This window comes from Bombina bombina, chromosome 5, assembly GCF_027579735.1.
Source record: "Bombina bombina isolate aBomBom1 chromosome 5, aBomBom1.pri, whole genome shotgun sequence".
Lineage (NCBI taxonomy): Eukaryota > Metazoa > Chordata > Amphibia > Anura > Bombinatoridae > Bombina > Bombina bombina.
In genome coordinates this window covers 599,323,841-599,347,588 of record NC_069503.1, presented here as the reverse complement: position 1 = coordinate 599,347,588, position 23,748 = coordinate 599,323,841, and the positions used below count along the sequence as shown (strand labels likewise).

Here is a 23,748-nt window from a genome sequence, read left to right as displayed (position 1 = left end):
TGTACTAATATATACACACATGTACACACTCATATATACACTTACACACTCACGCACACTGATTACGCACACTTTCTCTCTTCCCCGTTTCATTTCCATACCCTTATCCCCCCCAAGCCCCCTTCCCACTCTAACCTTAGTGCTAATTCTGGCACACAACAGAAATGCACTTTAAGGAAGGGGTAGGAATATGAATATGACAGCACATCCTATCCCTGCTTCCCTCACCAATTGGCTGCTGCATGCTGGAACGTCCTGCATGGAAGCCTGGCAAAAGAAGAGCCAGTATCCTACAAGGATCTGGCAAGAGCACCTCTCAAAGGGAGGGGGTGCTGTGTCACTGGTATGGGGCCGGTTAGTGGACATAATTTGACCTCCCTACCGGTGCTTTGGAATGCTACAGCACTCATCCGGCCCTGTCCGCATGGAGGTGATTAGGGTGTGCCAACAACTATATAGAAACACCCAAGGTACCTACCTGGTTAGGCTTATGGTACAACTGCTTTTGAAGTTTTCCTATTACTTTACATATTGAAATATTGCGTGATTAGTATGAAATATAGATAATACATTTCTTACCATTGTCTCTGGTCAGCATCACAGTTACAGTGGAACTTATTATCACTGCAGTTCCGCTCTATGCCACAAGCACACTTCTGAATTCCAGGACCAGAACCTCCCCAGTAGTGATGCTTCTCATTACCTTTTCCAACCCACCATGTATATGGGTTTCCATCTGAAAAATAAGGTAAAAAATGATGTTACTGTCATTGACTTTATAAATTACCAGGGGTTTTATAAGCAATGAATGTATTCACAAAGCCCATTTCACATAAGTTTTATAATATTATGTTTCAGAACTAGTGGTGTTCTGGTATTATTGCAAACATCATAGGGGATTTATTGTTGTATACACGGAAGAGCCTATGAATAAGTGCCACTAGGGGGCACGAAACGCGTCAGGCTTGTTTGTTTTGTCCCCCCTGTTCTGTGTTCAGCCTCACTTGTATATTCTTTAATTGTTCTACTAATAAATATTTTTTTTATTTCACTTTTTTGGAGCGCAAGACTGGTTATTGCAGAGCCTGCCACTCACCTTCCTGTTACGATTTATTGTTGTACTTCTCTTAAGCCTAAAACATCTTACGGACTCTTCACTTTTTATCATATAACTTTTGTCTGGATAGAATTGCTTTAAACATTTTACTGAATTAGTTTTTTTTTTTGTCACACAAATGAAAGAGCAGCAATTAAACATATTAAAATAGTTTTTATTTGTGTAAGGGTTAACGGGACAAAAAAAACACATTTTTTATTTCATGAGATAGAACATACAATTTTAAACAACTTTACAATGTACTTTCCTTATTACATTTGTTTAACTTTCTTTGTTGAAGGAACTGCAATACATTACTAGGAACTACCTGAACACATCAGGTGAACCAATGACAACAAAAGGCATAAATATGCATCCGCCCACCAATGATTAGCTAGCTGCTTTTGGTGCACTGCTTCTCCTGAGCTTACTTAGGTATGCTTTTCTACAAAGGATACCAAAAGAACAAAGTAATAGAATGGATTTGGAAAGTTGTTTAAAATTGTGTACTATACCTGAATCATGGAAAGTACAATTTTGGGTTTCATGTTAATTTAACCCCTTAACGACCGAGGACGTGCAGGGTACGTCCTCAAAAAAAAGGCAGTTAATGCCTGAGAACGTACCCTGCACGTCCTCGGTTTGGAAAGCAGCTGGAAGCGATCCTGCTCGCTTCCAGCTGCTTTCCGGTTATTGCAGTGATGCCTCGATATGGAGGCATCCTGCAATAACCTTTGGTAGCCATCCGGTGCAGAGAGAGCCACTCTGTGGCCCTCTCTGCACCGGAGATCGGTGGCTCCCTGCGCTGTTGGGTGGGAGCCGGACCGGGAGGCGGGTGGCGGCCATCGATGGCCCTGGTTATGTGCAGGGGGGGCGGGATCGTGGGCGGGGACGAGCAGGGGCGCGCACGGACGCGCGCGCGTGCACGGGAGGGCGGGGGCGGGCGCGTGCACGGGGAGGGAGCGGGTGGGAACCGCTACACTACAGAAAATGAATTAATAAAAAATGTATAAATTTCGAAATATTTAAAAAAAAAAAAAGATCAGCAAGGTGGTGGGGGTTTGTCTGTGTGGGGGGGGAAGCTACACTACAGAAAAAAGCCCAAAAAAAATAAAAAAAGCACTTTTTTTTGCAAACTGGGTACTGGCAGACAGCTGCCAGTACCCAAGATGGCCCCCAATGAGGCAGAGGGGAGGGTTAGAGAGCGGTTTTGGGGGGATCAGGGAGGTTGGGGGCTAAGGGGGGGATCCTACACCCTAGCATATGTAAATATGCTAAAAAAATTTTTTATTTTTTTTAAAAAACCCTTTTATTTTAGTACTGTCAGACTTTCTGCCAGTACTTAAGATGGCGGGGACAATTGTGGGGTGGGGGAGGGAAGGGAGCTGTTTGGGAGGGATCAGGGGGTGGGATGTGTCAGGTGGGAGGCTGATCTCTACACTAAAGCTAAAATTAACCCTGCAAGCTCCCTACAAACTCCCTAATTAACCCCTTCACTGCTAGCCATAATACACGTGTGAGGCGCAGCAGGATTTAGCGGCCTTCTAATTACCAGAAAGCAACGCCAAAGTCATATATGTCTGCTATTTCTGAACAAAGGGGATCCCAGACAAGTATTTACAACCATTTGTGCCATAATTGCACAAGCTGTTTGTAAATTATTTCAGTGAGAAACCTAAAATTGTGAAAAATTTAACTTTTTTTTCAATTTGATCGCATTTGGCGGTGAAATGGTGGCATGAAATATACCAAAATGTGCCTAGATCAATACTTGGGGTTGTCTACTATACTACACTAAAGCTAAAATTAACCCTACAAGCTCCCTAAAAGCTCCCTAATTAACCCCTTAACTGCTGGGCATAATACACTTGTGGTGCGCAGTGGCATTTAGCGGCCTTCTAATTACCAAAAAGCAACGCCAAAGCCATATATGTCTGCTATTTCTGAACAAAGGGGATCCCAGAGAAGAATTTACAACCATGTATGCCATAATTGCACAAGTTGTTTGTAAATAATTTCAGTGAGAAACCAAAAGTTTGTGAAAAAATTTGTGAAAAAGTGAACGATTTTTTGTATTTGATCGCATTTGGCGGTGAAATGGTGGTATGAAATATACCAAAATTGTCCTAGATCAATACTTTGGGATGTCTACTAAAAAAAAATATATACATGTCAAGGGATATTCAGGGATTCCTGAAAGATATTAGTGTTCTAATGTAACTAGCGCTAATTTTGGAAAAAAGTGGTTTGGAAATAGCAAAGTGCTACTTGTATTTATAGCCCTATAACTTGCACAAAAAGCAAAGAACATGTAAACATTGGGTATTTCTAAACTCAGGACAAAATTTTGAAACTATTTAGCATGGGTGTTTTTTGGTGGTTGTAGATATGTAACAGATTTTGGGGGTCAAAGTTAGAAAAAGTGTGTTTTTTTCAATTTTTCCTCATATTTTATATTTTTTTTTATAGTAAATTATAAGATATGATGAAAATAATGGTATCTTTAGAAAGTCCATTTAGTGGCGAGAAAAACGGTATATAATATGTGTGGGTACAGTAAATGAGTAAGAAGAAAATTACAGCTAAACACAAACACCGCAAAAATGTAAAAATAGCCTTGGTCCCAAACGGACAGAAAATGGAAAAGTGCTGTGGTCATTAAGGGGTTAAGTAAAAGTTTATTGATCACAGGAACGTCAGTTTTTCAAAACACAAAGCTCTGTAATACATTTAGACACATTTTCTTTTGGAAAGAACAGAGACATTTTTTGAGCATCATGTCCCTTTTAAAGAAACTTTAACTTCATATCATGGCGCATATTTATCAATCTCCGTACGGACCGCTGCTCCATAACCTGTCTGCCTGCTCTGAGGCGGCGGACAGAAATTGACATAAATCAACCCGATTGAATACGATCAGGTTGATTGACACCACCTGCTAGAGGCTGATTGGCCGCGAATCTGCAGGGGGCAGCATCTGGTACAATGGTAAATGCCGACAGCGTATGCTGTCAGCATTTATTGATGTGCAGCGGACATGATCCGCTATATAGGATCATGTCCGCTCGCACCGTAATAAACAGGCCCCCAAATATCAACAACAAAGCACTGCATTGCAAAATAAACAATTAAAATCATTTAACACTGTAACTTTGCACATTACAAGGTTTCTCAAATTACAAAGCATTTTCCATGCTCCCTGGATATGCTTTTAAGGGCTATTGGTAGTTTGGTTTAGGCTAGGGTTTTTTTTTATTTTGGGGGGCTTTTTTATTTTGATAGGGCTATTAGATTAGGTGTAATTATTTTAAATTTCTGTAATTTATTTATTTTCTGTAATTCAGTGTGTTTTTTGTACTTTAGATAATTTAATTTAATTTAGTTAATTGTATTTAATTTAGTTAATTTATTTTATTATAGTGTAGTGTTAGGTGTAATTGTAACTTAGGTTAGGTTTTATTTTACAGGTACTTTTGTATTTATTTTAGCTAGGTAGTTATTAAATAGTTAATAACTATTTAATAACTATTCTACCTAGTTAAAATAAATACAAACTTGCCTGTAAAATAAAAATAAACCCTATGATGGCTACAATGTAACTATTAGTTATATTGTAGCTATCTTAGGGTTTATTTTATAGGTAAGTATTTAGTTTTGAATAGGAATAATGTAGTTAATGATAGTAATTTTATTTATATTTATTTAAATTAGATTTAAGTTAGGGGGTGTTAGGGTTAGACTTAGGTTTAGGGGTTAATAAATTTAATATAGTGGCAGCGACGTTGGGGACGGCAGATTAGGGGTTAATAAGTGTTATGTAGGTGGCGGCGGTGTAGGGGGGGCAGATTAGGGGTTAATAAGTGTTATGTAGGTGGCGGCGGTGTAGGGGGGAGCAGATTAGGGGTTAATAACATAATGTAGGTGGCGGCGGTGTAGGGGGGGCAGATTAGGGTTTAATAACATAATGTAGGTGGTGGCGGTGTAGGGGGGCAGATTAGGGGTTCCGGGCCGGTGCTAGGATTTTTGGCCACACAGGCAAGGATACAGTTTGCCGCCAACCCCCCCCCCCCCCCCAACTGATTACATACCATCCCATTTCTAGTTTAAGGGATATGAACCCCATTTTTTTTTATCATGATTCAGATGAAGCACGGCATTTTAAGCAACTTTCTAATTAACTCCTATTATCACATTTTCTTCGTTCTCTTATTATCTGTATTTAAAAAGCAGGAATGTAAGCTTAGGAGCTGGCCCATTTTTTGTTCAGCACCTGGGTAATGCTTGCTGATTGGTGGCTAAATTCAAATCAAACAGTGGTTGTGCTGCATATCAAATCAGACAGTGGTTGTGCTGCATAGCAAATCAGACAGTGGTTGTGCTGCATAGCAAATCAGACAGTGGTAGTGCAGTGCTGCATATATGCGAGTGTATATATATGTATATATATGTATACTGTATATATATAAATATATATATATATATATATATATATATATATGTGCCCTTTTTGTAACCATGGTGACACATCACACTAATAATTAGATTCCTGTGTCGGGATACATAGTGTTGATTATCCACAGCTTATATTCAGATTATGATCTAAAAGTATACTTCTACTAGCAGGATCTCCTGTCCAGCAATGCAATAGTTTGAATACTAGCCAAAATTTATAATAAATGTTAGCCATGTATAAGTTCATTCACATGACATAAGCAACCTCTCATGCATCAAGTTATAAAAATGGTATGTACAAACCACATAATGAAAACAAAGAGCTGTGGGAGGAGAAAGGAACACAAGAAGTGCTCATGGTATACACTTTGTTGTTAAAGCTTATATACTGTTTAAGACTGGTTTTTTTTTAAATCTTATTGTCATTTTTACTTTATCTTATTGTAAATAAAGTTTTTTTCCCCTGTTAATAACTAAATGCATTTATGAATAAGGCAGTAGGCACCAATGTTTTTTTTTCATTTTATGTTTTAGATGAAAGTTTCCTGTTAACCTCATGAGCAGTTATGAATCTCGCCCTCTCAATTAGCGCTATTTTTTAACAACAGTGTATATGAATATGATATATGCATGCCAGCAGGGGCCCATTTAACCCCATCTGTTGTGATGCTTTTGCAATCTGCTGCAGCTTTGGCGGTCTGTATTATGTGTTTGCAGATCATTGACTAGATTTTTGGTGTACTGATTTCGAGGAACTTGGGAGGATGTAAAAGGAGCAACCGTGGGTGCGGTGCATCATTTCCATACAGAACATTACATATGCTACTTTATATATCCTCCACCTACACTAACATACTGCCCGATCTTTAGTGCATATGCTGATGCTGTGCAGTGCTGTGTATATAGCAGATGCAGTGTGGTAGCGTTGCCGCCACTGCTATAAATCAATAAATGTACCTTAGTACAGTCACAGACGTACCCGGGCGTGCAGCCTCCTGAAATGACTGGTGGGTGCGGCAACCAGAAAGAAAACACACAGAGGGTTTTTGAACCAGGTGGGCATTTACTTTTAGATGTTACCTCAGGCGTTTCCCTCTGACAGAGCTAAGGTGGGATTTCTCATCTCGATACTCTCTGACACAGCTCTTGCCTGGGATAATCCCTTGTGGGAGACTAATAAACCTGTGATTTCAAATTACCCTGAATTTGTGGCCTCCTTTCGAAGGGTATTTGATGTTCCGGCTCGCTCCTCCTTTGCTGCTAAACGACTCATATCCTTTCAGCAAGGTACAAGATCTGTTGCTCAGTATGCTATTGAGTTCCGTACGCTTGCTGCAGAGGTAGGTTGGAACAATGAAGCCCTTGTTGCCGTCTTCTTTCATGGGCTCTCTGATGCAATTAAAGACAAAGTTGCTGCCAGAGATTTACCAGAGGATCTCGAGGTATTGGTGTCTTTTTTGATCCTTATTGACATCATACTCAGAGAGAGGCCTTCTTTCAAGGAGCGCTTGTGGAAGCCTCCTGTTCCGTTGTCTCCTACGTGTTCGTTCCCACCCATGCCTTCCTCTCCTCCCATGCCTCCTGGTCCCGAGTCACCAGGTACTGCTGAGTCGATGCAGCTGGGATTCACGCGTCTCTCCACGGCGGAGAGGGCCTTTAGGAGGAGGGAGGACTCTGCCTCTATTGTGGGTTACAGAGTCACCTTTTGAAGTCTTGTCCTACACGGCCAGGAAACGCTCACACCTAAGGTCCTGTCGGGGGCAGACCTTGGGTGGTTTATCCTTGTCCCTGGAACTGCTTAAGGAGAAACCTTTGGTCCCGGTTGTCCTTTCCTGGGTGGACTCCTCCATAGTCACTCAGGCTCTTGTTGACTCCGGTGCTGCGGGCTATTTCATTGAAAGTGCTTTTGTATCAAAGCACTCCATTCCTGTTTTGCCTTGGTCCGTTCCGCTTGTTATTGAGGCCATTGATGGCAGGCCCCTTCAGCCCGCACTCGTTACTCACGAAACTGCTCCGTTGTCCATAGCTGTTGGGGCTCTCCATTTTGAAACCCTCCAGTTCCAGGTGATAAACTCTCCACATTTTCCGGTTGTTCTGGGTTATCCCTGGCTCCAAAAGCACAATCCCAGTCTCAACTGGCGCAGGTCCGAAATTTTGTCGTGGTCCCCGCAATGTATTTTCACTTGCCTTCGGAAAAAAAGTTAAAGTCTTGTGCACTTCTTCGGTATCTCAATTGCAAGAGGAGTACCGAGAGTTCCTAGACGTTGCCTCCTCACCGGTCTTACGATTGTGCCATAGACCTGCAACCCGGAGCCATTCCTCCTCAGGGCCGGGTGTATCCTCTGTCTGTTGCAGAGAATTGTGCTATGGAGGTGTATGTTGCCGATGCTCTGTCGCGGGGGATCATCCGCAAATCCTGCTCTCCTGCAGGGGCTGGCTTCTTCTTTGTGAAGAGAAAGGGTGGCGAGTTAAGACCATGTATCGATTATAGGGGTCTTAATCGTCTTACCATTAAGAATGCTTACCCAATTCCGCTTATTACGGAACTCTTTGACAGCCTCAAGGGAGCTACGGTCTTTACTAAACTTGATTTGAGAGGAGCGTACAATCTCGTTAGGATTAAGGAGGGCCACGAATGGAAAACAGCATTTAACACCAGGAGTGGGCATTATGAGTATCTTGTAATGCCCTTTGGCCTATGTAATGCTCCTGCTGTTTTTCAGGAATTTATTAATGATGTCCTACGAGATATGTTGCAACAGTGTGTTGTGGTGTACTTAGACGACATCCTCATACACTCACCCACACTTGAGGCTCATCGTTCTGATGTTACACGGGTTCTTCAGAGACTATGTGAGAACGGCCTGTTTTGTAAACTCAAGAAATGTGAGTTCCATCAGACTCAAGTAACCTTCCTAGGTTATGTTATCTCCGTTGCAGGGTTCTCCATGGATCCTGACAAGTTATCTGCAGTTCTGCAGTGGCCTCGCCCAGTTGGTCTTCGGTCTATTCAACGTTTATTGGGGTTTGCCAATTACTATAGAAAGTTTATTAAAAACTTTTCTTCCTTGGTCAAACCTATCACAGACATGACCCATAAAGAGAATGATCCACTCCATTGGTCATCTACTGCCATTAAGGACTTTGATAGTCTTAAAACTGCCTTTGCTGCCGCTCCAGTTCTGGCTCATCCTAACCCTGTCCTGCCTTTCGTTCTTGAGGTCGATGCGTCTGAGACTGGAGTAGGTGCCCTCTTGTCTCAACGTCCTACGCCTAACGGTTCCTTGCATCCATGTGGTTTCTTCTCTAAGAAATTGTCTCCAGCGGAGTGCAATTATGAAATTGGTGACAGGGAATTACTGGCCATAATTTTGGCACTTAAGGAATGGAGGCATCTTCTCGAGGGTACTAGCGTGCCAGTGCTCATTCTTACTGACCACAAGAATTTAACTTATCTATCTGAAGCAAAACGTTTGTCACCCGACAGGCCAGATGGGCGCTATTTTTGTCTCGGTTTAATTATGTTGTCTCCTACCTGCCTGGTAGTAAGAATGTTAGGGCTGATGCCCTCTCTCGACAATTTTAACCTCTGTCCAAGGAGGAGTCTGTACCTACTCCTGTTATACCTCCTGACCATATTTTGGCTACCATATATACTAATTTGACTTCTCCCTTGGGGGAGGAGATCCTGGCTGCACAAACCAATGCACCTCCTGAGAAACCTAGTGGTAAGTGTTTTGTTCCTGAAAATTTTTGAACTAAACTTTTGCACACTTACCACTATCCTAAAGCCGCAGGTCACCCAGACAAGAACCAAATGATTTGGTCTGTCACTCGGCAATTCTGGTGGCCAGGTCTTCGTTCTGATGTTGCAGCGTATGTTGCCTCCTGCTCAGTTTGTGCACAGAATAAGACTCCTCCACATCTTCCTGTGGGTCTTCTTCAACCTATTGCTAATGGTGAGCATCCTTGGACACATCTTTCCATGGACTTCATTGTCGAGCTCCCTGTTTCCAATGGCAATACTGTTATCCTTATGGTGGTTGACCATTTTTCTAAAATGTCACATTGCATTCCCTTGAAGAAGTTGCCTACCGCTCAGGAGCTTGCTTCAATTTTTGCCCAGGAGGTCTTCTGTTTACATGGGTTACCCAAGGAGATAGTGTTGGACCGGGGTAGCCAGTTTGTCTCCAGATTTTGGCATTCCTTTTGTGCTCAAATGGGGATCCAGCTTTCCTTCTCCTTGGCATATCACCCTCAATCCAATGGGGCTGCAGAACGGTCTAATCAAGCTCTGGAACAGTTCCTCCATTGCTATGTCTCAGATCACCACAACAATTGGTCTAAACTGTTACCTTGGGAATAGTTTGCTCGTAATAGTGCTATTAATGCTTCCTCCAAGTTATCCCCGTTCATGGCGAATTATGGGTTTCAACCATCCTTGTTGCCCAATTCATTCATGTCTCAGGGTATTCCGGCTTTGTAGGAGCATATCCGGCAACTCCGTTCCACGTGGGTGCAGATTCAGGATTGCCTTCATCGTTCTATGCAGCGCTAAAAGTTCCAGGCTCATCGTAGGCGTCTACCCGCACCTTCCTATCAGGTTGGTGAGAGAGTTTGGCTGTCCTCCTGCAACTTGACCTTCGTGTGCCTTCCAATAAATTGGCTCCCCGTTATGTTGGTCCTTTTCGAATACTCCGACGGGTTAATCCTGTGGCCTACGCTCTTGACCTTCCTCCTGCTATGCGCATCTACAATGTTTTTCATGTCTCCCTCTTGAAACCATTGGTTTGTAATCGGTTTACCACTGTGTTGCCTCGTCCCCATCCTATCTTTGTTGACAACCATGAGGAGTATGAGGTCAGCAGCATTATTGACTCTTGTATGTCCAGGGGCCGTGTACAGTATTTGGTTCACTGGAGGGGCTATGGTCTGGAGGAGCGTTCTTGGGTTCCCTCCTCTGATGTTCATGCTCCCGCCCTCCTCTGTGCCTTCCATGCCCGTTTCCCCAATAAGCCTTTTGTCCTCCCGTGGGGGAGGGGTCGTTGAGGGGAGGGTACTGTCAGGGTTTTTTCCCTGTTGTGTTTGCCATATGCTGCTGGCAGCCATTTTACTCACCTCTCTTCCTGACTATGTTGCATTGTAGGGGATGCTGCTCATTTACTGCACTTCCTTTTACGGCCAGACTGGTGTGCATCATCCATGTGAGACAGGATGCAGTTTCAGAATTGTTCAGTATGCTTTGCCTTTGCGTTGTCTCAGACCTGTTTGTGAGAGTTCCTGTGTATTACCTGGCTGCCTGACGTCCTTCCTGGTTCCTGATCCCTGACTTGTTCCTGACTCTGCTGTTTTCCTTGTTCCTGATTCCGGCTCATCTGACTATTCGCTTTGGCTCCTGACTCGGCTCGTCTGACTACCAGCTCTGGTTTTGACTCCTGGATTGTTATTTGACTTGTGGACTTTTTATTATTTTTTGCTATTAATAAAGGTGTGATTATTTTTGCACTTCTCGTCTCAGTCTGATTCCTGGCACCCTGACAGTGTACAACTGCTTGGCCATGGAAACTCATTTTAAAAGCCTCTTGGCACACCGTTCTTATACTGATGTTGCTTCCAGAGGTAGATTGATCTCCTTAGTGATGTAAGAGATGATAGGCTATGTTTATGTGCTTCAGCACTTGCCAGCCCTGCTGTGTGTGTGTGGTTGAGCACTTTGTGCTGTTCCTAGACACTTCCACCTCACAATAGCATTTATAGTTGACCAGGGCATATCTAGTAGGGCAGAAATTTCACAAACCTAACTTGTGCCATCCTACGACAGCACCATGTTTAAAGTCACTGTGATTGCATGGCTATGTGCTGGATTTTATGCACCTGTTGGCAATGGGTGTGGCTGAAACATCTGAACTAAATAATTAGTAGGGCTGTATACATACTACTTGTTGTTTGTTTTGTTTATTTTCCCTTCCCTTTCTAACTCTTAGCAAATTCAAGCCTTTCATTGAAAATAAACCTTTTAATAAAAACCTTAGTTTCTTTGGTACAGTATCCATGATACAGTAATATCGAACTTAGGGTCAATATTGATGCAAAATCACTAAAGCGTAGACCAGACTTGACCCCATAAAAGTGTTTTCTACAAGTGCTAATTTTGTACATTAACCCTTTTCCTGTGCATGATGACACTTGGTAGTCATCTGCACAATGCTTTTGTGTGGATGACAACCACGTCATCCTGGGAGGTGCTGCATTCTGAGCTTATCGACCCCACCCTTATCCCTGATGATCTGGTGGCTCAGCATTGCTAGAGAAATCCTGGAATGCCAGTGACATCATCACATCCCAGAAGTGCTGGGCTACTGCAGAGGTCTTGAGATAACCAGATGAGGGGTAAGCAAGACACATTATTGGAAAGATAATCACCTGCTCTTTCAATCATAGGTTGAGTGGTGTATAACATAAAACCACGTTTTGTAGAAGGAGGTCTCTAGGGGCCTTTTGAAAGATCACTAAAAAGGCCTAAAACTGTCAAGGCCCCTAGATATAAAAACACCTTGCAATTACAATATATTTCTGTTGTGATGCTATAGAATAACATATCAGCCAAGTCCATTGTTTTAAAAACACAATATCCTTTTTTTATAGCAATTCTTTATCAATAGCCAAACCAGTAAAGTTTTTGTGATTTCGATAGAACATACAAGTTTAGTGTGTGTACAGCTCCCACAAAAGGGTGTCACCAGGGAATTTTGTTCAAAGATCAGTGTGTGTCAAAAGTTTTAGAATGCCTTAATTTTTTTTGAAAATGATGTAGCTTAAAGGGACACTGTACCCAAAATTTTTCTTTCGTGATTCAGATTGAGCATGGAATTGTAAGCAACTTTCTAATTTACTCCTATTATCAAATATTCTTCATTCTCTTGGTATCTTTATTTGAAATGCAAGAATGTAAGTTTAGATGCCGGCCCATTTTTGGTGAACAACCTGGGTTGTCCTTGCTGATTGGTGGATAAATTCATCCACCAATAAAAAAGTGCTGTCCAGAGTACTGAAACCAAAAAAAGCTTAGATGCCTTCTTTTTCAAATAATGATAGCAAGAGAACAAAGAAAAATTGATAACAGGAGTAAATTAGAAAGTTGCTTAAAATTGCATGCTCTTTCTGAATTACAAAAGAAAAAATTTGGGTACAGTGTCCCTTTAAAGGGACATGAAACCCAAATGTTGAAGCCTTTGAAAGTGATGCAGCATAGCTGTAAAAAGCTGACTCTATGTTAAAAAAAAAGATATTTACCTCAAAAAAGTATTCATACCCACTGTAAAGAATGCTAGTCCCAGGACTTGCAAGGAAATTTGCATCTGGCATGAGCAGGAACAGTCATGTTATTTACATATTCAGTGTAAGGAAGTAATGCTGTAAACAGAGTGAACTGCACATAACAAAATGGTGCCAGTCACTTTTCTCACAATCTCACGATAAGTATAACACTGTTTCAAATTCCTTGGAGGTTGAACTTTAGCTAAACAAAGTGCTGTATAAGCGAAGCGCTGTAAAGTGAAGCGCTGTAAAGTGAGGTATACCTATATATATATATATATATATATATATATATATAAATATATATATATATATACACAGTATATATATATATAATTTATATATATATATATATATATATATATATATATATATATATATATATATATATATATATATGTTGAGGTGATATTTTCATGTCAGCTTTTTATAGTTATGCTGTATCTCTTTCAAGTGATTTAGCATATGAGTATTATTTCCCTTTAATGATTCAGAGCATGACATTTTAAACTATCTAAATTACTTTTATTAGATGGCCAAGCATTGTAGTTCCTGGACAGTCTATTGTTATTGTTAGGATTATTATTATTAGGTGGCCAAGCAACATAGTTGCTGGACAACCTATTGTTATTGTCAGGATTATTAGGTGGCCAAGCAATGAAGTTGCTGGACACCTATTGTTTTGGTAAAGATTATTATTATTTTTCCCCACTTTTTTCAAATGCTTATAATAACTACACTGTGTCTCAAAAAGTCATGAAACTTTACACAGTGGAAGAGATCTATGCTGTGCATATATTTTGCAACATAAAGTACATAGGTCATATGATCTGGCAGCAATATTGCTTTTTGTGACTAATTTTGACAAACACATGAACGCTTTATGGTCAAAGATCTCAATGCGCAGTCGCCATTGCAAAATAAAACATTTTCAATTTATCATGAAACTTTAGCAAATTGTAGTGGTCTATTGTGGGCATTTGTGTGTGCAATTTGAAAGCTATATATTACACAGTGTGTCAGCTATTTTGTTTAGTATGCGCTATTTTAAAAAAATACTAAAATCTTCTTCTTCAAAATGGCTTATGAGTCCGGCGTGAAATTTTGTTTATAGAGTTATCTTTTGATCAATAATCCAATTTGTTCAAGAGAAGTCAATCGTCATGTGATTTGGCAGCCATTTTAAATAGTTAAAAAATGCTTAATATTTTAAAATGAATAATAAATCAAAAACCATTTGACAAAAATTTGACATGCTTTATGTGTGCCATGTTTATTGACATCTTTGGTGAGCACTATTGCAGCTGTATATCACATGATCTGGCAGCCATCTTGGTTTACGTGAAAATTTCGAAAATCTATTTTCTCTGCAACTGCTTATGTTAGAACTGTGAAATGTGCTGTATAATCTTATATTGTGACCTAGATTCACAATTGCTCATTAGGAGAGAATCAATCACATGATATAGCTGCAATATTGGATTGTACGATAATCATAATTATTTGTTTTCAATAATGCCTCTTCTGTTTTAATTTCCCACAGAACATAAACTACTTATGCTAAACTTTTGAAATCAGGTATGCTGGTACAGACTAATACTGTCATTCTTCCTTTGTAACATTGTTGTCATATGTCACATGGTCTGGCAGCCATTTTGGCTTACATGAAAATTATGATAGAGCTTTTAAACTGTACAGCTTTCTGTTGTGACTTACAGTATGCCATTGCAAAGGTGATGCGCTTGGCTACTTATATTGCTGCTTGCAGCTATATTTGAACTGTGTATTTCTCATTAGAACAGCCCCAAATATACACATTTAATGGGATCCAATGATGTTTAACGGAGCAGCAGACTGTGTTCTGTTTTTCTAGAAGCACAGTTATAGAAAATTATAATTTCTTTATTTGTAGAGGTTTATTTTCAAAAACCTGGATTATCCTAATGAGCATATAACATAACTCTCAACTGTCCTGAATATTGGCAAGATTGCCACGGTTTGAAAGCTTGACTCCTAAAAATTGTCCTGTGTTCTTTATGTCCTGTCCTGATTTTTCAGGAAACCAGGAACAGTCCAGACCCTGCCAATGTAGCACACATAACTAACAAGTCCCTTTACATAACACTGATGACCCTACCCCACACCACCCTCACTCAGCCTAGGCCTCACAGTCCTGTAAGATATGGTATAGTGACCATGGTCTTTCTTACATGTACATTAAAGAGACATGTTAGTCAAAACTAAATTGCACGTGAATGCATTTCAATTTAGAATAGAAGCATTTCTGCAAAACATATGTACCAGCGGAAATGCTTCTAATAAAAGCTATCTCTGTCTCAGTGATAGGATTTACCACACACTGGTGAATATGTACCTATGGTCAGCGCACCTGAATTGAAATGCCGACTTGATCACACAGCCTGAGTTAAAAACAGAGTTAAAGGGACAGTCTAGTATAAATTAAACTTTGATTATTCAGATAGGACTTTTAATTTTAATCAACTTTCCAATTTACTTTTATCATCAAATTTGCTTTTTTCTCTTGGTATTCATAGTTTAAACTAAACATAGGTAGGCTCATATGCTAATTTCTAAGCCTTTGAGGGCTGCCTCTTATCACATGCTTTTTAAATCTCTTTTCAACACAAAGAGACAGAACGTACACGTGGGCCATATAGATAACGCTGTGTTCAGGCACAGGGGGTTATTTAAGATCTAGCACAATACAATGCTAAATTTAAGACAATAGATAATAACAAGTCACAGTCATGTGATCAGGGGGCTGGAAGAAGGTTCCTAGATACAAGGTAATCACAGAGGTAAAAAGTATATTAATATAACTGTGTTGGTTATGCAAAACCGGGGAATGGGTAATAAAGGGATTATCTATCTTTTAAAACAATAACAATTCTATGGTAGACTGTCCCTTTAAGGAAGAGCATTAACGTAAGAATAAAATGCTGTGATGCTTTAAAGAATTTGCTTCTCCTTGGAGTTTAGAAATATAAGAATAATAGTTAAATAAGTGAAGAAAAAATTATCAGCCTTTAACTCATAACAAAACAATCCGGTAAGAAGAACCTGGGATTTTTCTTTCCTAATAGACCCTTTATTTCCTCATATGATCAGTGCTTCTTAAACTTCATATCCCTTAAAAACTGTTGGTGGTTCCACAAGATTTGATAATTGTGTGTGTTTGTGTATCAATAAATAACTTGTTTCTCTATTTGATTAATATGAGGGAAGAACATAGCTAATTTTGTACCTCTTCAAATCTGTGTGTGTGGGGGGGGGGGAGGGTTCTCTGCTCATCATCGCTACACACAGGGGAGAAACCTACATGGAGTACATGGAATTAGAAAAAGAGTGTAACTGTTAGTGATTAACAAGGGCTACAAAAGCTAAATTGACCTATTTTTGCAAAAATGCCCTGCCTTGTGTTTTATATTGATGTATAAAAAACAAACTATTGTATATCCATCTTGCAAGGATTTGTTTTAGACTATAGTATAATATGAGACAAAAAATTCCAGTTTAAAAAGGGCTCCCAGGTGAAAAAAAGTTTAAGAAACTCTGAGGAACCAAGGAAAACTCATTTGAAAGATGAAAAGTGCTTCTTTAATGAGGATAACTTAACCAACTATTATCACTTTGGGGAACAATGTACCAGTGGTATAAGGGAGATTTTCTATAGAGTATTAGATGGGTAATAATTACAGAGCTTATTTAATTGCTTAATGAGTGATTGGGTAGGTGTTAAGAAGTTAAAAAAAAGGGAATCACAAAAGAGAAGGGGGTTATATTTTCATGTATGTATATTTGTAGTGTATAGTGTTATGATGTATGGGATTGGGTAACATTAAGGGGTGTTTTGGCATACAGTGTTCTCTTTGGTGTTAGGAGGAACTGTGACCTTCACAGTTTTAGTATTTCAGTATGGTAGGGAAAGTATTAATAATTTGAGGGAACAGGGTTAATAGCAATACAGAGGAGGGCAAGTCAGTAGCGATTAGGGTTAACTAAGGCAACGGTTAAGTAAATAAGAAAAGTCATTTTGTTTTGAACTTCAGCATTGAGTTGTGTCTAACTTAAAGGGACAGTATACTGTAAAATAGTTTTTCCCTTTATGTGTTTACAATTGCTTTTTTTACCAACTCCAGAGTAAAAAAATTATGAAAATTTGCTTTTTAAGGTTTATTTGTGTATATTAAAGCTCTGATTTTGTGTTTCGAAGCCACAACCTAATAAAATGGGTTGAGCTTGTAGGTATAATCTGATCTCATTACTGTATCACATTGTGCAAATATACCTGCTTCTTTAGCTTATATCTGTCCTTAAAACAATCACCAGTACTTTGAGAGAACAATGGAAAATCAACATTTTATTACCTTATCTCTGCTATATCCCACTGGGAGTGTAATTTCTTCTGCTGGCTGTGTTTACAAAGCTTATCTATAGCTGGTACGCACGGCCACAAACTTTCAGAATAGGTGGGGATACCACATGCTAAATCAACAATGCCAATATAAGGGTAAAGGAGCTACTTGTAAACAATTTAATACACTCCAGCAGGTAAAGTGGATAATTGGGAACAAATTAAAGGGGAGAAAATTTTTGAGTAAACTGTCCCTTTAAACAAATTGCATGACATCTAAAAGCAATGATACAGCATACAGCTGCTTTTACAGTGTGTTCTAGAAATGACTTATTTGATAATTTGGCTATACCTTCTATGAATATATAGCAGCATAGTATCTGCTGCATAACAAAAACTGAAGTTCACATGGCTGGATTTTGCAATTTGTTTTCTTTTTTAATAGATAAATCTTACTCTGACTGATATTTTTGTATCTAATATAAAAAGAATTGTGTGCTAACAGTGTAAGACATCCAGCAAGGGCATCTCTTTATTCTATTATCAAGATTATTTTCCTGTCCGTTGTTTTTAGAGCAGTTTTTTTTGAATGCTGATAAATAACCCTGTTTACAGGTGTTACCTAAAGCTGTAGTTTTGATGCAGCTGTGATTATCCTGTTCAAAAACTTCTCATACCTTATAATTTCAGAACAAAATGCCAAGCGTTGTTTGGTAGCAGGATGCTACTGAATGTTTATCTTAAGAAAATTTCCAAGAGGACATATGATTCAATTAACATTTCATTTCAGCATTGGGAGTACTTCCAATTTTCATTTCGATCAGCGGGGCACAGACTGTTAGTAAACCACTTATCCTGCAAGATTCACATCCCTCTGATGTTAAAAGCATATGTATAACAATTATTTGCATGCAATAATCCTATATTCCTGTGCAAAATAGGTACTAGTCTATGTGATTTAGAGCTAATTTAAGGACTATTAAATACTTTTATACACAGTCATAAAGCTCCTAATAAGACCATAAAAAGCTAATTTTCTTGTGTATCAGTTTTTTTTCTTTTGTTATTTTTTTTTTTATTATCGAATCGTCTGTCTTTTATTCATATGAATGAGTAGAGATCTTTAAGCTCCTTTTGTTTCAAGGGAATTTAAAGGGACATTCTTGAGAAAAATAAAGGACCAGATTACGCAAACACCACTGGAAGCATAATTTTAACACCGGAAGGTTAGTGCCTATATTAGAAGTTGAAAGTAAATTGTTTGCACACGAGTGAAACCTGATGCATGCTATCTTCAGGATTTCGTATATTGTGACCATGTTAATTTCCCCCCGTAAACTTTAGTGGAACACACTTTAAAAAAAAAAAACTAACACTTATCACTTGCACACTAAACCAACACTGCATTAGACCTACAGCGCTAAACCCAAAGGTAGTTATAACTATTTTACATTCCATTTTTTTTTATTTTTAAATATATATTATTATTATTGATTTTGTTAAATATCCATCTATTCCTATACATCTATATGAATATATACAAATGTGTGTAAATAATATATATATTTCTCGTATGTGAAGAACATTGGAATGTAAAATATGTACATGTAAAACAGAAAAGTGTGTGTGTGTGTATATATATATATATATATATATATATATATATATATATATATATATATATATATATATATATATATACATACACACACACAGAAGTGCAGTCTGGGAAGCAAACAACCAGCTCAATAACTTGTTAGCTTGTTCTATGACAATTTGCCACCAGGGTGCAGCTTCTTTTTAGCCCAGTAATGCTTTTCACAGAGAGAAGAGCTTTTCTGTAGTATACCAGTCTGATACTGCCTATTAAGGTCAGTCCAGCATCCAAATACCAGGCAATTCCACTAAGTACAAGAACAAGGCAACTCGTTTTGGCCATCATTGGGCTTCGTCAGTGAGGGGCAGCCATATTCTTCTAAGGTAGGAGTCTATATCCATACCCTTTTTTTCCTTAGGAAGACATAATACATACATAGAGAAGCCTACTCTCAGGAATGAACAACCAGCTCAATAACTTGTTAGCTTGTCCTATGGTTATTTACTACCTGGACTTCTTTTTAGCCCAGTAATGTTTTTCACGGAGTAGAACTTTCTTGCAGTATATATTTATAAATCTATATGAATATATACAAGTATAGATAGATAGAAATATATATATAAAAAGAACATTTTCTCCAATGTGAAGAACATTGGAATATAAAATATGTACATGTAAAACACATAAATATTAATATTTAATAAAAAGTTTTTTTTTAATGTTTCAGATATTTGACTAGAAAGGGCTGCAAAAGTGTGTATATATATATAGTCCAGAAGAGAGCACTCTCACCTTACAATCAGCTGCCAGGGTGCCAACAGTTAATAAAACAAGTGTGACGTTTTGGGGACACACTAATCACAGGCTATAATTACGGCTCTGCACCGAAACATGTAAGCCGCTGGTACAATGCTCTCAACCATCCCTTGCACTGTTTTTTGTACCCTCCAGCTTTTGCTGAATTTTAAATTTTGTCTAATAAACTACAGTTTTATTCTTCATATGCCACGGACTTTCTCTCCTTTCTCTTTTGACACACACTCCCCTTCCTCAGACAAACAAACTCTAACCACAAGTGGCTTTTTAAACAATATAAGCCCCACCCACAGTGAGGTGAAATTGCGCCAAAACCGTAGTCATGGCAATCCTCAAAAACAATGACATCAGTAAATACATGTTATACACAATGAATAAATCCTATATATAGTGCACATTACCATAGTATATAGTACAGGGCAATCAAAACTTATAATATAAATAATATCTATAAAAAATGAAAACACAAAAACACCTATGTCTACACAAATACAAAAGGGATGATTAGTGGATACACGCTGTGCAAGTATACATAATCAGCAGAATCAGGCTCCCCTAATAGGATCAAGTAGTCCCACACCACAACCCAACAAACATATTTTTATTCTTCTTAAATATCGTCCATATGACTAACTATAGCGTCGTTACTGAGAGACTTTCAGAATGGAACAGAGGTTACCTTATGGGGACTCTATGACTTCTATACAACTCCAGAGTTCCTATGTCAGCGGCGTGCAACATCACTGTATTCACGATTTCTCTGACTCATACTGCTGACATCAATATTAAGGGACATCCCTGAGATGTTTGCATGTCGTTGCCATAGGGATCTACAGGACTCTGCGCCCACTCCTGTTAAGCTATGCATAGCATGCTCATACATTACGACTAGACAGAGCGGGGAGACAATTTATCAGGAAAATACAGCGAATGAAAATGGATATATACGTGAAAGGTGCCGCCACAGCATGTGAGCAAATGCTTAAAGTGAAGGACATATAAACTGTAAAATATATACACTAAATATGCACACAAGATATGAGACACACCATGTAAACCCCATCTGGCATGAGACCAAAACCCCTACCTGGCATAAAACCTAAACACCTATCTTGCATAAGTCAGTGATGCTTAGAGACAACAGTATAAATGGCCATAGCACCGTAACAAACTACATAGAGGATGCTCAGCTATAATTATTCATGAAGCCGATATTACACCAGCAATATTATACTAGCAGCTCAAAAGTGGAATCCTTTCTTATAACCCCATAATCAATATGAGCTACTTTATGGGTAAATGAATCAGCTAGATACACTAAAATAACATATGTGGCATCCAGTTTTATTAATCAAATATACTGAGGGGCGTGAAAATCTTAGAGTATCACTATATTAATAGACAATTGCTAGAAATAGAAAGGTGTTTCTCATTATGGATTATGGTACTCTCATATGTTCAAGGTCCACAGACATTTTAGAAGAGCGTCCACTTAAAGAGTCCAGCAGTGTGCTCGATGGTGATCATTCTAAGGTTACATCTTCTCCATCAGGAAATTCCTTTATATTGAAGCAATGCCAATCCAAGCTGACATTTAATCCCTTAGGGCATAGTGTGTTGAGTTTGAACATCCACTTGGACTCTATTTGGAGCAATTTATGGTGTCTATCACCTCCCCTAGGTAATGTGGGCACATGGTCAATTAACTTGCCTGTACTGTGTATCCACTTATGGCAAAGTGATGGGCCACCAGTTGATCACTCTTTTTCTTCTTGATTGCAGCTCTGATAGGGGACCTGTGATTGGCCAATGCATGTACGTGCGTCATCTGCCATCTTTCCTATGTAGAAAAGACCACAAGGACAGTTATTCATGTAGACTACGAACGGTGTTGTTCACATTAGGTAATATTGAATGTAGAACTTCTGGTTAGTATCAGGGTGATGGAATGTTGGACCTGGAATAATGGCATTGCATGTTGTGCATCCTATGCAATGAAAGCATTCCTTTTTGGAACCTTTCAGCCATGTAGACTTAGCATAACAATGTGTAGGGTCTGTTAAGACCAATTGGTCTCTTAAATTTCTATTCCTCTTGAAGCCCACCCTTGGGCTCTCCCACTCCTTGAGAGGTAGGGTAGGGACACTCTGGATAATATGCCAGTGTTCTTTGATGTTTTGTCCGATGTTCTTCGTGTCTGGGCAATATTTTGTGACAAAAGTCATTCGATTGTTGGAGTCCTTTTCTTTTACTGCTGCTGGTTTATCCTGTTTGTTTATACAGTCCAACAGGTATTCCCATCTATACCCCTTTCAATTAATTTTCTTGCCATGTCTTGGAGTTGTGAATTTTTATTCAATATGTCTCTGTTGTTTCGATTGACTCTTGACATTTGGCCGTGTAGTATTGCTCTGAGTAGGGAGGTATGGTGGCAACTCTGTGGATGAAGGACTGAATTTCTATTTGTCGGTTTTTGATAGAAAGTGGTTCCCAGATTCTCATCTCTGTAGATACACAGGTCAAGGAATTCCACTCTCTCCTGACTCAAATTAATCTTGAATTGGATAGGATGTTTGAGATCATTGAGTTCTGTAGACCAATTCTTTAATGTTTCTTTAGGTTCTGCCCAGATCACGAAAAGGTCATCAATATAGTGTTGATATACTATCACTTCTTTTCTGTGGAAGACCTTCATGATTTCTTCCTCATAATGCTTCATGTAGAGGTTCACGAAGGAAAGAGCAACATTCAAACCCACGGAGGTTCCGTTTATTTGGCAGTAATAGGTGTCTTCGAATTTGAAGTAATTCAACCGGACACTCAGTTCCAGGAGCTGCAGAAGGAATACCAGACGTACCCGCCAGGCAGACCAATTGTCTCGGCCAGGGACTCCATCACATCAACTATCTCCAAATTTGTGGATTTCTTCCTGCAACCCCTCATCAAGAATATTAGGTCGTATGTGAGAGACTCCTTAGACCTCATACTGAAGCTAAAGGGCCAAAAATTGGAAGAAAAATGAATACTGGTTATGGCTGACATAACCAGCCTGTATACAGTAATACCACAACAGGAGGGTATTAAGATGGTGGTGAGGGCATTAAGCAGATACCCATACATGGGACCTCCTATGGTATATCCCCTATGATACTAAATGTCAGCTTGGATTGGCATTGCTTCCTATAAAGGAATTACCTGATGGTGAAGATGTAACCTTAGAATGATGCCCACCAAGTACACTGGACTCTTTAAGTGGACGCGCTTCTAAAATGTCTGTGGACTTTAAACATATGAGAATAACATAATCCATAACTTATGAGAGACACCTTTTGTATAGGAGTTAAAGACTCTGGTGATTATACATTATTTTAGTGTATCTAGCAGATTCATTTACCCATAAAGTAGCTCATATTGATTATGGGGTTATAAGAAAGGATTCCCACTTTGAGTTGCTAGTATAATATCTGCCTTTCTGTTATAATATTGATCTTACAAGGGTATTCCTAATCGATCTTACAAGGGTATTCCTAATTGATCTTACAAGGGTATTCCTGATTGAATTGCTGGTGTAATATCGGCTTCATGAATAATAATAGCTGAGGACCCTCTATGTAGTTTGTTACGGTGCTATGGCCATATATACTGTTGTCTCTAAGCATCACTGACTTATGCAAGATAGGTGTTTAGGTTTTATGACAGATAGGTGTTTCTGTCTCATACCAAATGGGGTTTACATGGTGTGTCTCATATCTTGTGTGCATATTTAGTGTATATATTTTACAGTTTATATGTCATTCACTTTAAGCATTTGCTCACATGCTGTGGTGGCACCTTTCATGTATATATCTGTTTTTATCCGCTGTGTTTCCCTGATAAATTGTCTCCCCGCTCTGTCTAGTCGTAATGTATGAGCATGCTATAAATAGCTTAACAGGAGTGGGTGCAGAGTCCTGTAGATCCCTATGGCAACGACATGAAAAACATCTCAGGGATGTCCCTTAATATTGACGTCAGCAGTAAGAGTCAGAGAAATCTTGAATACAGCGATGTTGCACGCTGCTGACATAGGAACTCTGGAGTTGTATAGAAGTCATA

At 39.1% G+C, this 23,748-nt stretch overlaps 1 protein-coding gene across 1 annotated transcript in view; it reads right to left on the bottom strand.

The window, feature by feature from the left end:
• The window catches only part of CNTNAP2 (contactin associated protein 2), a 2,991,056-nt gene that overhangs the window by 450,941 nt on the left and 2,516,367 nt on the right, over positions 1-23,748 (bottom strand). The window contains exon 15 of the mRNA XM_053715812.1: positions 580-736. Within this exon, the coding sequence (XP_053571787.1) occupies positions 580-736 (157 nt within the window). The remainder of the gene's footprint in view (positions 1-579; positions 737-23,748) is intronic.